The following is a 14,592-nucleotide window of genomic DNA, read 5'->3' as shown; positions in this document are numbered from 1 at the left end:
GTTGGGACTGACCTGCACTGGCCTGTTTTCTTGGGCTGCTGGCCAACAGGACAGGGAAGAGTGAAGGAGGGAACGGAGCTGGCCCAGGGTTCCTGCAACACGCACTCACTGGAGTTACTGGCACACTGGCGGCAAGACGCTCCTTCAGAGAAGCTTCTTAGTCTTTCTGTCTTCGCACACTGGAGCCCCTTAACCCCAAGGAAGTGAATTTTGCATTCCTCAAGCTTCACTCCCCCACCTCCTGTTTTTCTTTTTCTTTTTCTTTTTTTTTCTTTCCGAGGTAGGGTCTCTCAGTGCCCAGGCTGACCTGAAATTCACTATGTAATCCCAGGATGGACTTGAACTCATGGTGATCTTCCTACCTCTGCCTCCTGAGTGCTGGGATTAAAGGTGCGCCACCACGCCCAGCCTCCTTTGCTCAATGTGAGAAACGACCTAGAGCTTTGTGCACAGTTGCCAAGCACGCTACTCCGAGCTACGCCCTAGGCCTCCCAACTACACGCTGTTACCTAAGTTCTGCTCTTGGCAACCTAAAGGCAGACAAAATGTGGTTTGGGAATTTAGCCTCCACTTTCTAGCCCTTCACCAGTCCTTCCTGAGCCTTTCAGGTACCTGAAAGTTGTTCAAGCACCTTGTACCTTTTGGCTACATCTGATGTGCCAGGAATGGCTCTAAAGTGTTCTGTGAATTAATCTGCATAACCTTGTGGGGTTGAAACTGACCTTCCCGCTCATAGAGAAAAAAGCACCAAAGTCAGGGGACTTTCTCAAAGCAAGGTCACGCAGGAGCAAGCAGTGGAGCTGGAGTTGGTCTGCAGAACCTAGAGCCCAGTTCCTCTCGTTCCATGCTCCAAGTACCTGTCCATGAGTCTGAGAAGGATGCCATGGCCACTGCTGGCTCTACACCTTGGTCATGTTGTACTGTCTGAAGTGTCCTTCACCATGTCTCCTGCAAGTCCAACCTAAATGCTACTTCCCCAGCGAGGCACTCGGGGCCCTGCCTTCACAGTCCTACCTGCTGTTTTCTGTGCGCACCGTAGACAGAGACAGCCAGGTCCCTGTACTTGTGTCTTGGAAAGTGAGCCTTTTGTGAGCAGGGACCAGGTATATTCATCTGCCCCACTGTACCTCCCAGTAGACCTTGGTCAAGTTCTGTGTACATGGCAGATGGAGTTTCAGGTGCCGCTTTAATCAAAGGACACTTTTATTTATTTGACAGAGAAAGGCAGAGAGAGTGGGTACGCCAGGGCCTCCTGCCACTGTATACGAACTCCAGATGTGTGCGCCCCCTTGTGCATCTGGCTAACATGGGTCCTGGGGTATCAAACCTGGGTCCTTTGGCTTTGCAGGCAAATGCCTTAACCATTAAGCCATTCCCTCCAGTCCTCAAAGGAATTTTTAACAAAGTCTTAAGCCAGGAATTCAAGCTACTTTGTTTTGTTTACTCTGACCCAGGTTGTACTAAAACTCACTCAGTAGCCCAGGTTGGCTTTAAACTCATGGCAATCCTTCAACCTCAGTGCTGGGACTATAAATGTGGGCCATCATGCCAGACTACAAATTATATTTAAAGAACTAACAAGTAGGAAGGCCTTCTTTTCTGTATAGGGAGGTTTTATCCATGAAAGTCAGGCAGGGACTGCCCAGTTTTTAAGCTGAATGTGGCTCTATGAAGACAGACAGCCTGCTCACTCCAAAGGAGAGGGGTTGGGTTATGTCTTTCTTCTGTATGTCTGTCTCACCCGTTTCCCCCTAGGTATCCAGACAAGGGCAGGGGGAAGGGCTGAAATCTCTGGAGAGCTGCGCGTGATGACACCCCTTCCTTTCACACGGTCAGCGGCCCGTGGGCCTGGCTGAGGGCCAGCATGGATTATCAGCGTGTGCTGGCTGCCTGAGCTTGTGGCTCTTATTAGCTCAGGTCAGGCCAGGACTGGGGAGCTGCTGTGTGCGCAGACAGCTCTTCAGGGCTCTCATTTATAATTAGAATATCACCAGGGAAAAGTATTTTTACAAAACATGTGCACCTCAGTGATGATTCACAGCCTCTTAACAGACCCCAGGGGTTATTATTTTAGGCTGAACAATGCACTTCTCCAAGTCCTCCCCAGTCCAAACAAGGTGATGACTTCAGGGCCTTAGCTTTTAAATGCTGAGCCATCTCCCCAACTCAAGAATTTAGCTTTTGCAAAGTTCTAGGGTGGCATTCTGCTGGGGCAAGTCTGGGATTGCTGAGTTTCCCTCTGATTCACTTTGTAGGAAGACAAGGGACCTCTCTCCACACGTGTGATGCCAGTCTCGTGTGTGGTTGCCTAGAAGTGTCTGGTGTGAACCAGGGTGAAAGCTTGACAGCCCTGGCCGCGTCTCCCCGTAACTGCAGCTTCTGGTGGAAGGACAGAGGCCCAAAGGGGCACACAGTGCTGCCTCTTGGGAAGCCAGGAGCAGCCTGAGAACCAGTGTGTCTGTGGGACTCATACCAGAGAAGTAGCAGTGACTGGAAAGAAAGCACCTAGACTCGCTGGAGCCTGGCCCCTCTTCGTCACCTGAACAAGGAAGAGCTGTGTGTGCGCACGTGGTATACACTCACGCCCTCACACTCACACGGACCAGCGAGCTGCACCATTGACTGCTCAGGATCCCTGGCAGGGCCATGTGGTCAGGGCACAGTTCTAACCATGGTGGCTCAACACTTTGGGAACAAACAGAGACCTCAGGCGCTCTGTTATGGTCAGGCACGGCAGGAATCAGGCCGGGGTAGGCCTTGAGTTAGCTTTCATGGTCTCCTGGGAAGGTGACCGAGGCAGCTGCCTGCAGGAGAAGCACTGGGCGCGGGGAGGGGCTCGTTCACACCTGTCACCCTCATTCCAGGCTACACTGCTTCCCTCACATTCCTTCCTTCCCAGGCAGCTGGCAAAGCTGTTGGCAGCTGACAGGGCAGACAGCTGACAAACCAGTCTGGCCTGGCCAAGACAGATCCAGCTCTGAAGCCTCCGGCCCTGAACTCATCGCTCAAGCTCTCCCCGGCAGGAGACTGGCCAGAGCCCAAGAGACGGTGCTTGAAATGGCAGAGCACTGTCTCTGGGTTCTGAGGTCACCTCCTTCTGTGACTCAGAGCGCTCTGCGCGAGGAACCTGGACCCTGCATAACCCCACAGAACTCACTGACTTCTTGATTCATTTTGCCTTGGCATGGTCTTTCCTGAAAAGGCTCATTATGCCACCTCAAAGAAAAGAAAGAAAGAAAGAAAGAAAGAAAGAAAGAAAGACAAGAAAGGAAAACAGAAACTGGAGCCTGAGGTAGAAGGATCACTGTGAGTTCAAGGATAGCCGGAGTCTACATAATTCCAGGCCAGCCTGGCCTACAGCAAGACTTTACCTGAAACAAACAAACAGCCCAGCATGGTGGCACGTGCCTTTTAATTCTAGCACTTGGGAGGCAGAAGTAGGAGGATTGCTGTGAGTTCAAGGACAGCCTGAGACTACATAGTGAATTTCAGGTCATCCTGAGCTAGAGTGAGACACTACCTCGAAAATCAAACAAAAATCCATGGACCACATCAGATCCCATGGGGCGTTAGTCACGGAAGTCACTGGCTTGTAAACACTCTTTTATGTCAACTTTGAGATGCGCATTTTTCTCTTTTTCTAATTTCTCTTGACCTTTCACACTAAGGAAATTTCCTGCTCCCCCCTGAGGGTATTTTCTCTTTTGAGACCTAAGGAGAATGACATTTCTTTGATCTGTTCAAAGTACTTTTTTTAAATTTAATTTTTATTTGCATTTTCCATGATTATAAAAAAAAAATCCCATGGTAATTCCCTCCCTCCCCACCCCCTACACCATTCAAAGTATTTTTAACACGACTAGAATGGAATCAAATTTACTCTCTATGACTCCATTAAAAACCTCTGTCCTTGGGCTGGAGAGATGGCTTAGCAGTTAAGCACTTGCCTGTGAAGCCTAAGGACCCCGGTTCGAGGCTCGATTTCCCAGGACCCATGTTAGCCAGATGCACAAGGAGGCGCATGCATCTGGAGTTCGTTTGCAGTGGCTGGAGGCCCTGGCATGCCCATTCTCTGTCTCTCTCTTTCTCTTTCTGTCACTCTCAAATAAATAAATAAAAATCAACAACAACAAAAACCTCTGTCCTCACTCGGTAGATGCCTCGAGATGTGGAACCCTCTTGGGCAGCGTGGCACAGAATCATGCTGTCCAGTATGGTCCTGTATTGAAGGGAGACAATATTTTCAGGTAGGGCTTACTAACCTCTGGGACCCTGAGGGTCTCCAGCAGAGTGAGCAGAGGCCACTAGAGTCACAAGCTGCCACAGAGGCCAAAACTCTGGAGCTGAACATAGCGACACACCTGCAATCCTAGCGCTTAGAAGCTGGAGGCAAGAGGATCATGAGTTCAAGGCCATCCTCAGCTACATGAGCTAAAAAACAACAAACAAACAAACAAAAAAGATGATAACACAGAGAGAAAACAAAGAAGAAAAGGAGGGAAAGAAATGTTAACAGTTCCCTTGGGATCTTGAGAACAAGTTCCTGAGCCATTCCAACAGCATGAGCGGCTATCATGCCAATGTGGAGCCAAGCCAGAAAACCGCTATCTAGCTCTCTTACTCTGGGAGGTCCAAGTCCCAGGCAGCTAGCCAAGTTGTGACCTGTCACAGACAGAAAGGACCTCAGAGAGCATGGCTGGCATCCAACACATAAGATCCACTGGTCAGGGTGGTCCCTGGTGGGCAGGACATTTACTACAGTAACCTAATCACTGTGAAAAGCAAAAATTCTCACTGTCCGCTCTTCCTCCCTCCCTCCCTCCCTTCCTGTCTTCCTTTTTCTTTCTTTCTTTTTTCCTTAGAGGCAGGGTCTCACTCTAGCCCAGGCTTGAATCTAACTCTATGGCTGCAGCCTGGCCTCGAAGTCACAGGGATCCTTCTATGTCTGCCTCCTGAGTGCTGGAATTACATGCGTGCGCCACGATGCCCGGCTTCCCCAAGCAGCGGGGACAGCAGGTGCACCCCACCAGACTTTCCCCACTTTTGTAACTTACTCTTCCACAGTCAGCCTCACCTGAGAAATTCAAACCATGAAATGAATAGAGTCTTTGAAATGAGAATCTCAGCTTGCACCTCCCTTCCCCTTTAAGAACCACGGGCTGAGGGGTGGGGGTGGTATGGACAGAAAGAAACAAACAATAAATTCCCACTTGACTGTTGTAAAACGCTTCAAATGGTGCCTCGGGGTGGTGGGGGAGGGGAAGGGGAGTGACATTTGGAGAGAGGAGTCCCTGATGCTCCTTTTTGGAAACTAGATTTTAATTAAACTGGTGAAGTCATGCCTCTTACCCTCCCACTCAGCTGACTATTGTCAACCCAGTGAAAACGGATCTTCCAGAAAGGATTACTCAGGCAGGTGCAAAAAAGAAGGAACCGGGTGTGGAGGCACATGCCTTGAATCCCAGCTCTGGGGGGGGTGGGGGGTGGGGAGGCAGAGGTAGGAGGATCAACCAGAGTCAATTCCAGGTCAGCCTGGGCTAAAACCAAAAAAAAAAAAAAAATTACATATATATATATATATACACATATATATATATATGTATGTATGTATGTGTATGTATGTATATGTGTATATATATATATGTATATATATGTATGTATATATATGTGTGTGTGTGTATGTATGTATGTATATATATATATATATATATATATATATATATATATATATATATATATATATATATAGTTCAAGGCTGGAAGCAGCTCCTGCGGTGGGAAGAAATGTGGAGGCTGGAGGGGGACATAAGCCACTAAAATTATCTGTACATAGGAGGCATTCCCAAGCTTCGCTGAACCCACCAAGTTTAGAAATGCCTGGCTGGCCTTAGGTAATGCTGAGATAACAGCCTTGCAATGGCGCTGGCTTCAACAATCCCTTCCTGCTGCTGACTGGCTCACGGCAGGAGCCCGCGATGGTGGAAACCCGTGTGTGTGTGTGTGGGGGGGGGTCTCACCTGCAGCCATGGCAGAAACAGGAGACTAAAGGACAGGAGCTGAGGCTCTCACTCCTCCCCTGTCCCCTCCCTGGGCAGCCCTTTTGGTTTCTCTTCCCTTTCCACCTAGGTGGTACCCCACCAGGCTTCCCCCAGACCCGCACCTCAGGATCCCAGGCCCAGGAGGAATGGGGAGAGAATGGCCCCTCCACGTCCCCCTCAATCCATACCCCCCACTTGTGAATCTCTTGACTGTCTGCAACCGCTCTTTGCTCTCTGTGAAAAGTCTGACTTGATGAGCCCTCACCTCAGTGTCTCCCATCCCAGGGTGCCTTTTGGAGTTTGGAATGGACCTTGGGGCCTATAGGGAGGAGGATAGAAAAAAAAAGCCTGTCTCCCCACAGGTCTTCATTTGAGCTAGGAGGGCCACCCCCTCCGCTCTTTCCCTCCATTCTTAGGCCACTCAGATGTGTCAGGAGAGGTGGGGACGGCGGGGCCCTGGTACCAGGTAGCTTCGCACTCACGGCTGTGGGTGTCTAACAGCTGACTTCCTCGGGAGCAGGTGCAGGCCCAGGCGTGGCCGCTTGCCTCTACTGCGTGACAAAGTATCAGAAGTTAGGCTGCAGGTCATGAAAAACCATCTCTCTTTCTGACCCCTATAGGAGTGACCCATCAGACACTTCCCAGAATGACCTGAATGGGGCTCAGCCAAGTCCCAGGTTTAATCCAGTGAATGGCCTTCAGCACCTGTATTCCAACGCTTGTTGGGTTTCAAGGTAAACCCCTGGCTTTCATTTCACCAAATGCAGGTGTTGGAAGCTGGCTAGTGAATTGCTCTGGGGACCTCAAGATGTGGCCCTGACCCAGCAGCAGCAGCAGCAGCAGCGCCTGGACTGTTGTCCCAAATGCAGCCTCACAAGTCCCACTCCCCCAGCACCCCACACTGCTCCTTCCACCAATCTCTTTCTCCAGGTCACTTCACCTTGGTTTCCCCCACACTCTGCGCCCGGGGCGGGGGGGGGGGGGACGGCAGGTTCCATTGGCTCCACACGCTCTGATCTAGCTCCTCTCGGCTCCTTCCCAGGGCAAAACTGGGCTCCAGAGTAGTGGATTGCCCAAAGTCACCTGTTGGTCAGTGGCACGGCTACTGTGGTGGCTTAAATGTACAGTGTGTTTGAATGCTTGCTCCCGGTTGGTGGGGTGTTTGTGGCACCTTCGGGAAGTTGAAACTTGCTGGAGGAGGAATGTCACCTGGGTGTGCTTGAGTGTGACAGCCCAGCCCCAGCTGGTACTTTGCTCGTTCTTCTTCCTCCCTGCTGATCTAACAATGTGAGGCCAGTGTGCGCAATTGCCGCATGTTCTGCTTTCCGGGCTACTGTGAAACTTCCCCTGTAAGCTGAACTTAACCCTTCCTTCCATAGGCTGCTTCTGGTAAAGTGTTTTCCCTAGCAACAAGCAAGTAACAGCCAGGGTTAGGGTGAGAAATGGACATCAACTCAGGATTCATTCTCCCAGTCTCCTCCTCCTCAATCTGTCTCCTCAAAGACACAGGCAGGACCCTGGTCAGCACAATTCTCCAAAAGTCACTGGAGTCCACATGACTCGGCCCTCCTCACTCCTTCCAGTCACTGGAGTCCACAATGACTGACTCCTCACCACTTCTTCAGGTCATTGGAATCCGCAGTCATCTCACTGTGATCTACCTCACTTTGTCAAGAACTGTTTCTGAGCCCCAATATTTTTTTTTTCTTTTTCTGGTTGTTCCAAGGTGGGGTCTCACTCTAGCTCAGGCTGACCTGGAATTCACCATGTAGTCTTCGAACTCTTGGCGATTCTCCTACCTGTGCCTCCCAAGTCCCAGCTTCAACATGGTTTTAAGACAAAGTTTAAGCTTTTTCCAAGAACCATGGTGCCCTTGGGATCTTCCCACACTGACATTTGAGTGGAGCATGGCTCAGGGATGGGAGAGGGGAATGGTGGGGAACCCTCTCTTCGTGTACTCCCTAACGCCCTGGGATCAGCCTGCCCCGTGTCTTTCTCCTTATTCTCAGGCCACTTGGATGTACCCTGTAGACAGGAGGGGAGGGATGACTTCCCCTCAATCCCTGCCAAAGTGTGCCATGGTGCCTAAGGCACTTGCTTTTGGACATAAGGGCGGAGACAGTCCTGAGCAGGACGCCCCCTCTGACTATCCCTCCTCTTCTCCAGTTCCTCCTCCTCCTCTTCCTTTCTCTTCCTCAGATCCACACCATTCCTTCTTTTTCTCTTCTCTCCCCATTTTCTCTCTTCATTTTCTCACTCACTTAAACAGCTGAGTACATGGCTCAAATTTTCTTTTTGATTTTTTGAAATAGTCTCAATCTAGCCCAGCCTGACCTGGAATTCACTATGGAGTCTCAGGATGGCCTCGAACTCAGAGATCTGCCTACCTCTGCCTCCCAAGTGCTGGGATTAAAGGCATACGCCACCATGTCCCAGCTCATAGCTCAAATGTTAGCTCTATCCTTAAATTCTAGATATGTATTTTCAGTAGTTTCTAGAACATTTCCCCCAATGCCTGAGAAGCACCTCAGACACCACAGTCGAAGTTCACTCTCGCCATTTACCTCCATATGTCTCAATCCTGACATTGCCCTGGTTTTCTTCTTTACACTTATCCCCTGGCAATCATATCACCTTTTCCTGGATAAAACTAATTTTATAAGACCTTGCTGGATCTGGGGTTCACAGTGGAACTTGGACTGAAGGGCAAGTAAAGAGCCTCCTCTGGAATTGAAAACACTTTTCCATTCTGTTCTTTCCAAACAGAACCACCCTTTTGCCCTGCCATCTCCTGAGAGTCCAGGGACCTGGAATGTCTACATCATTGGCCAGCTGTCAGACTTAGAATGAGTTCTGATCTCTCCATCTGGAAACGAACATTGCTGAACACTCCGCGTGTGCACAACAGAACTGCCACTCCTGTCATAACATGCTTCTCTAGGAGCATTCGCCACGAGCAAGCCACTCCCATCACGGGCTCTACTTCAGCCCCTTGGGAGACAAGTGAGGAAGCACCTTCATCCTCCCTCAGAACCAATGGGTGCCCAGCTGCATGGCTAATATGACCCAACAAGACTCCTGTGCCCGATACCACAGTGCCCAGCAAGCCAAGAGGCTAGAATGATACAGTAGGCTGCTTCTGTTAAGAAAGTATAAGTATGGACTGGAGAGATGGCTTAGCGGTTAAGCGCTTGCCTGTCAAGCCTAAGGACCCCGGTTCAAGGCTCGATTCTCCAGGACCCACGTTAGCCAGACGCACAAGGGGGCGCACGCGTCTGGAGGTCCTTTGCAGTGGCTGGAGGCCCTGGACGCCCATTGTCTATCTATCTATCGGCCTGTTTCTCTCTCTGTCTGTTGCTCTCAAATAAATAAATAAATAACAAAAAATTTAAAAAAAAAAGTATAATGATGGCTCAAGGATTTGCCAATGGGCATTGCTGGTCACTTTGGGTGCTCTCAGCAGCTCCAACCTGTCACACCTTAACCAGTGTCACTAACACTAGGGTGAATTCAACCAGAGATGGGGAGGAAGCCAGGGCACCTCTGATACCACCAGAGATGGGGAGGAAGCCAGGGCACCACTGATACCACCAGAGATGGGGAGGAAGCCAGGGCACCTCTGACACCGCCAGCCTCTGCGGAATTCTGTGGGACACAGAGGTTTGCAGCATCTTACCAAATACATCAATTCTAACAATCCCATTTTATAAGTGGGAGAACTCGCATGCAAGAAGGTCATAAAACATGACCATGGTCACTCAGCCCAAGAGGCTGTTGTCCCTCTCAGGCCATCATGTGTGTACACAGCCCATCTTACTAGAGGTGCAAAAGATGACCTGAATGGGGGCAGTCCTCTCAGAGAAGACACAGCTTTGACCCCATGGGCCAGGACAACCCCACAAAATAGCACTACTCACGACTTGTCTCTTCTGCCCAGCCTCCTCGGAGGGCTTGCTTGTCTCCTGCGGGGGGACAGGGATTTTCCCCGGCTTCTCACTTGGGTTGGAGAGTGGGCACTTGCAGGTTTCAATATCTGAAGGAGACAGGAGGAGTTAACACAGTGCTTCTCAACGGTTTTCCACCCTCACATCACAATACAGTACAGCACCCCTGCCCTCCACCAGCCTAGGACACTTGCTGTCCCTCATTCTGTACCAGGAGAGATGGTCATTACATTTTGTCCCTTTTTCTGTCACAGAGAAGGGATCTGTTCCCAGCCCCTCAGCCTCCAGGGCTGTATTGGTTGCTTAAAAGTTTCTGTCCTCAGAAAGCCAAAGTCTCCATCACTCTACCCCGACTGGGCCTCCCCTGCCCAGGTATAGCGTGGCCATGGTTTACCAAGGTCTCCACTCCAGACCTCAGAGTGATGACAACAGGGCCCAGAGACTAAACCAACATGACCAGGCCTGAGGTCAGCGTAGCTGCTTTCTCTCAGACACTCCACAAGTCCTGGAGGGCTGAGGACAAGCTGGAACCGTGCCCTGGAGGTAGACCAGTAGAGGGAAGAACGGCCAAGGAGGATAGTGATGGTTTATACTGATGACTTAACAGGTCCTACGATCACCAGTGAGGGATTAACTAGATTAAGTTAGCCTCTGGGCACCTGGTGATTAGCTGGATCGAGGTGGGAAGACCCACCATAACTGTGGGTGGCATCATTTTCTGGGCGGAGATCCTGGACTGTGTAACTAGGAGCGCCTGCCGCACAGCAGTGTTCATCACCCTCTGTTTCCTCACTGTGAACTAAACCGCTGAACACGAACAGCTTCCTCCCGCTCCTGCCACCATGCCCTCCCTGCCGTGGTGGCTGGAACCTGGAACTAAGCTAAAAGAAGCCCTTCTTCCCTTAAACTGCTTCTTGTCAGGTATTTGGTTAGAGCCAAGAGAAGTAACCGATACAGAAAGGGCATCTCCAAAGGCCAGCACAGAGACCAGCCTTCTCATCCGCTAGCCTAACAGCAGGTCAGAAGTTGATGGCAGAGATGTGGTGCAACCGGGAAACAGACCATAAAGCGAGGTGGCCGACTCCTGTGGTTTGGAGTCTTCCTCAGCGTTAGTCCTGAGACACGCATGTCCTGGGAAACCTCCATTAGTCCTCCAGCTATGAGGTCCAAACACGAGGACTGGATTCCCATGTGAAACAGGCAACATGTCTAGATATGACTTCATAGAAGGAATTACAAACCAGGAAACATTGTGTGTGTGTAGAGTATGCGTGTGGTGTGTGATGTATGCATGTGTGTGTGCCCCATGCATGTACATGTAGAGATCAGAGAATGTCAGGGGTCTGCTTGTCATTCACCCACATATTCCCTTGAGTCAGGGTCTCCCTCAACCCAGAGCTGATCTGCGTCAGCAAATAACAGAGATTCTCTGTTCTCAGCCTCCCACAGACTAGGCTCACATCCATGTGTGGCCAAGCCCAGCTTTTTTGTTTTCCATTTTGGATGCTCAGTGACCTCTGGCCTAAGAGGCTGTCATGCGTAAGTGGCAAATGCTCTAAACCGCCGAGCCAGCTCACCAGCCCCACCAAGATATTTCTTTAACTGATGCATCTAAGATGGTTTAAATTCTGGTTTTTCAATTAACAATAATCGCGCCTCGGATAAACCTCATTGGCTACGATACTGCCACTGCGCAAAGCTTAAGTTCTGGTTTTTGAAGAAGAGCCGCCTTTCACGCCTTTCAGGATCCTCATGAGAAATGGCTCCAGGACCCCAGAGAGATAATCCAGTTCGCGGATGCTCAGGTCCCTCTATAAAACGGCCCAGTATCAGCACAGCACCTGTGCACAACTCCCCCAGCCATGTACTTCAAATCATGCCTGATGCCTTCCAATACCGAACGCCACGTAAATATGACACAGATCCCGTCACACTGAGTTGATTAGGAATGTAAGAAGAACGTCTGTACCTGTTCAGAAACAGTTGCAAGTTTTTTCCAAGTGTTTTAAATCTAAAGCTGATTGAGCTGAGGATATACAAGCCACAGCTACACAGGGCCAGCTGCATTATATGCATTTGAACGGGGTGACCAGGGATGGGGAGATGGCGTAGTCAGTACTGCTTGCCCTGCAAGCATGAGGCCCTGAGTTCAGATCCCCGGTGCCCATGTAAAGTGCCAGGGCATGGTGGCACACGATTATGATCTCAGCATTAGGGAGGTGGAGATGGGAGGATCCTCGGGGCTTGCTGATTAGCTAGTCTAGCTGGACAGTGGGCTCTGCGTTCAGTGAGAGACCCTGCCCCAAAATACAGTGGTGAGCAATACAAGAACTATGGTATTCACAGACACACACACCCACGCTTGCACCCACACACATATGTACACACACACAGGCAAAAAAAGAAAAAGATCAGCTCAAGGAAACTTTGGAAAGAGAGCGCACCACTTACACATCCTCCTGGCACTCACCTTCATTCGCATGTCCCTGGCGAACTTCTCCAGCTCCTTCCTTATGTCAGCCCTCAGCATCTTCGAGACGTTGAGCACCAGCTGCTTCCACTCAATGGGCTGGAAGCTGTGAGGCTCATGGGGGACGTACAGTCCAACCTTGACCTTTTTGACAGTGTGCAGGTATTTCTTGTAGGAGTCTTCAAAGTCAAAGACGAGGTCACTCAGAGTCCGAAAGGTCAGCGGCTTGTCCATTAGCTCCGCCCTTCGGCTCATGCCCAGGGAACCATAACAGCCATTACAATAAACACCCAGCACGACGTGATGAAAGTAGTTTCCTGAGAAGTAGGTTTTAAAGCTGATGGGGAATCGCTCGATGGAAGGCTGCCCATTGGTTAAGTATCTTAGATACGCTGAGTCAAGGAAAGGAGAAGTCTTGAGAACCTACAGAGATTGAGCTCCAGGAAGAGACGCATCTACTGGGGTCACAGAGTATCAACCAAACCAAACCAAACGAGCATGGGGCCTTGCCACCTCCTGTAGTAATTAATGCACAACTACGGAGTAACAAGCCACCTTTACCCTGCTGGGCTTTCTACAGGGCATCCTGAGCTGTCACGGGTGATTTTAAATGCAATCAGAACGATAGGTTCATAAGGGACAGGCCAGGATGTAGCGGTCTGCATGAGGCTTCATGTGAGAAATGGAAACCATAATCCAGGCAACAGACATGTGAGGCCCAGCGACCTGGAGAGCATAGGGCAGAGAGGGGTTGGAAGGGTTGGCATTTGTGCCTGTCAGCTGGTCCTGTCAGCCCTGGCACACCCACACCAGTAGCCAGCCTGAAGTATTACACATAAATCTATCTTCCCCCACCCAGGTTCCAGGGTGTTCCTCAGTCTCTAGCCCACATGGCACCACTTTCTGCTCACGGTGGATTTAGTAACTATATATATATATAATTTGAGACTGAGAGAAAGAAGCAGAGAGACAGAGAAAGAGAATGGGTGCTCCAGGGCCTCCAGCCAATGCAAACGAACTCCAGATGCATGTGCCACCTTGTGCATCTGTTCTGGAGACTTGAACCTAGGTCTTCTGGCTTTGCAGGCCAGTGCCTTATCCGCTAAGCCATCTCTCCAGCCCTAGTAACAACTTCTCACCACGATGCTGGTTTTGACCAGGAACTCTGTAGGCGCAGCTTGAAGCAATGTGCACTCATAATGCTGCCTCTGTGCTCCAACTGTGTCATCTCACCCCCCCGGACTGAGGTTGCCACTCTGACCAACAGGAGACCCAGGACACTTGAATAATATATCCCGAGACCATAACGAATGCGCATTCTCAGGCTGGAGAGATGGCTTAGCAGTTAAGACACTTGCCTGCAAAACCAAAAGACCTAGGTTTGATTCCCCATATAAGTCAGATGCACAAGGTGACGCATGCATCTGGAGTTTGTTTGCAGCAGCTGGAGGCCTTGGCACACCCTTTCTCTCTCTCTCTGCCTCTTTCTTTCCCCATCTCTCTCAAATAAATAAATATTTTTAAATGAACACACACACACTAGCATACCTTCCAAGACTGGCAGGGAGAATGTAAGAGCCAAAGGAAGGGTAGGGCTGCTTACAATGCAATCTTCCAGACACAGAATGGCCTGGATATCCATTTCCTTCATACTTGGAGGGAAAGAGGATGTCATTAAAATAAGAGACTAATTGAGAGAGAGGATATGATGGAGGGTGCATTCTCAAGGAAGAAAATGAGGGTGGGGCGGGAATTATCATGATTTATTGCCTATAATTATGGAAGCTGTCAATAAAAAGCTAAAAGAAAGAATAACACATTTGGGCCTGTTCTCAGCACATACATTCCCCTAAAATATGAAGTCAAATATAGGTGAGTATCAGATGACCTTTAAATGACCTTATGGGCTAAAGAGATAGCTTAATCAGTAAAGTGTCTGTCTCAAAAACATGAGGGAGCCAGGTATGGTGGTGCACACCTTTAATCCCAGCTGTCTGGAGGCAGAGGTAGGAGGATTGCTGTGAGTTCGAGGCGGCCCTGGGGCTACATAATGAATTCCAGGTCAGAATTCTAGATTAGAGCAAGACCCTACCTCGAACTACCAAAACCAAACTAAAACCAAACCAAACCATGAGGAAGC

The 14,592-nt window shown here is 49.9% G+C and overlaps 2 protein-coding genes and 1 pseudogene across 4 annotated transcripts in view; 1 reads left to right on the top strand and 2 right to left on the bottom strand.

Moving 5' to 3' along the window:
* Window positions 1-9,297, top strand: part of Angel2 (angel homolog 2) — a 47,283-nt gene extending 37,986 nt beyond the window's left edge. For both annotated transcript variants that reach the window (XM_045141625.1, XR_006635084.1), the window contains exon 8: window positions 8,805-9,297. In XM_045141625.1, coding sequence (XP_044997560.1) covers window positions 8,805-8,833 — 29 coding nt within the window. In that variant the 3' untranslated portion in view covers window positions 8,834-9,297. The remainder of the gene's footprint in view (window positions 1-8,804) is intronic.
* Vash2 (vasohibin 2) overlaps window positions 1-14,592 on the bottom strand; it is a 44,138-nt gene that overhangs the window by 5,837 nt on the left and 23,709 nt on the right. For both annotated transcript variants that reach the window (XM_004671297.2, XM_004671298.2), the window contains 2 exons: window positions 12,453-12,834; window positions 9,956-10,071 (listed from right to left, as the gene is read on the bottom strand). In XM_004671297.2, coding sequence (XP_004671354.1) covers window positions 9,956-10,071; window positions 12,453-12,834 — 498 coding nt within the window. The remainder of the gene's footprint in view (window positions 1-9,955; window positions 10,072-12,452; window positions 12,835-14,592) is intronic.
* Window positions 11,553-11,683, bottom strand: LOC123458074 (annotated as a pseudogene).

The sequence above is a fragment of the Jaculus jaculus genome, chromosome 1 (genome assembly GCF_020740685.1).
Source record: "Jaculus jaculus isolate mJacJac1 chromosome 1, mJacJac1.mat.Y.cur, whole genome shotgun sequence".
Taxonomy (NCBI): domain Eukaryota; kingdom Metazoa; phylum Chordata; class Mammalia; order Rodentia; family Dipodidae; genus Jaculus; species Jaculus jaculus.
Note: the sequence above shows the minus strand (reverse complement) of the source record. Positions and strands in the feature narration are given on the sequence as shown.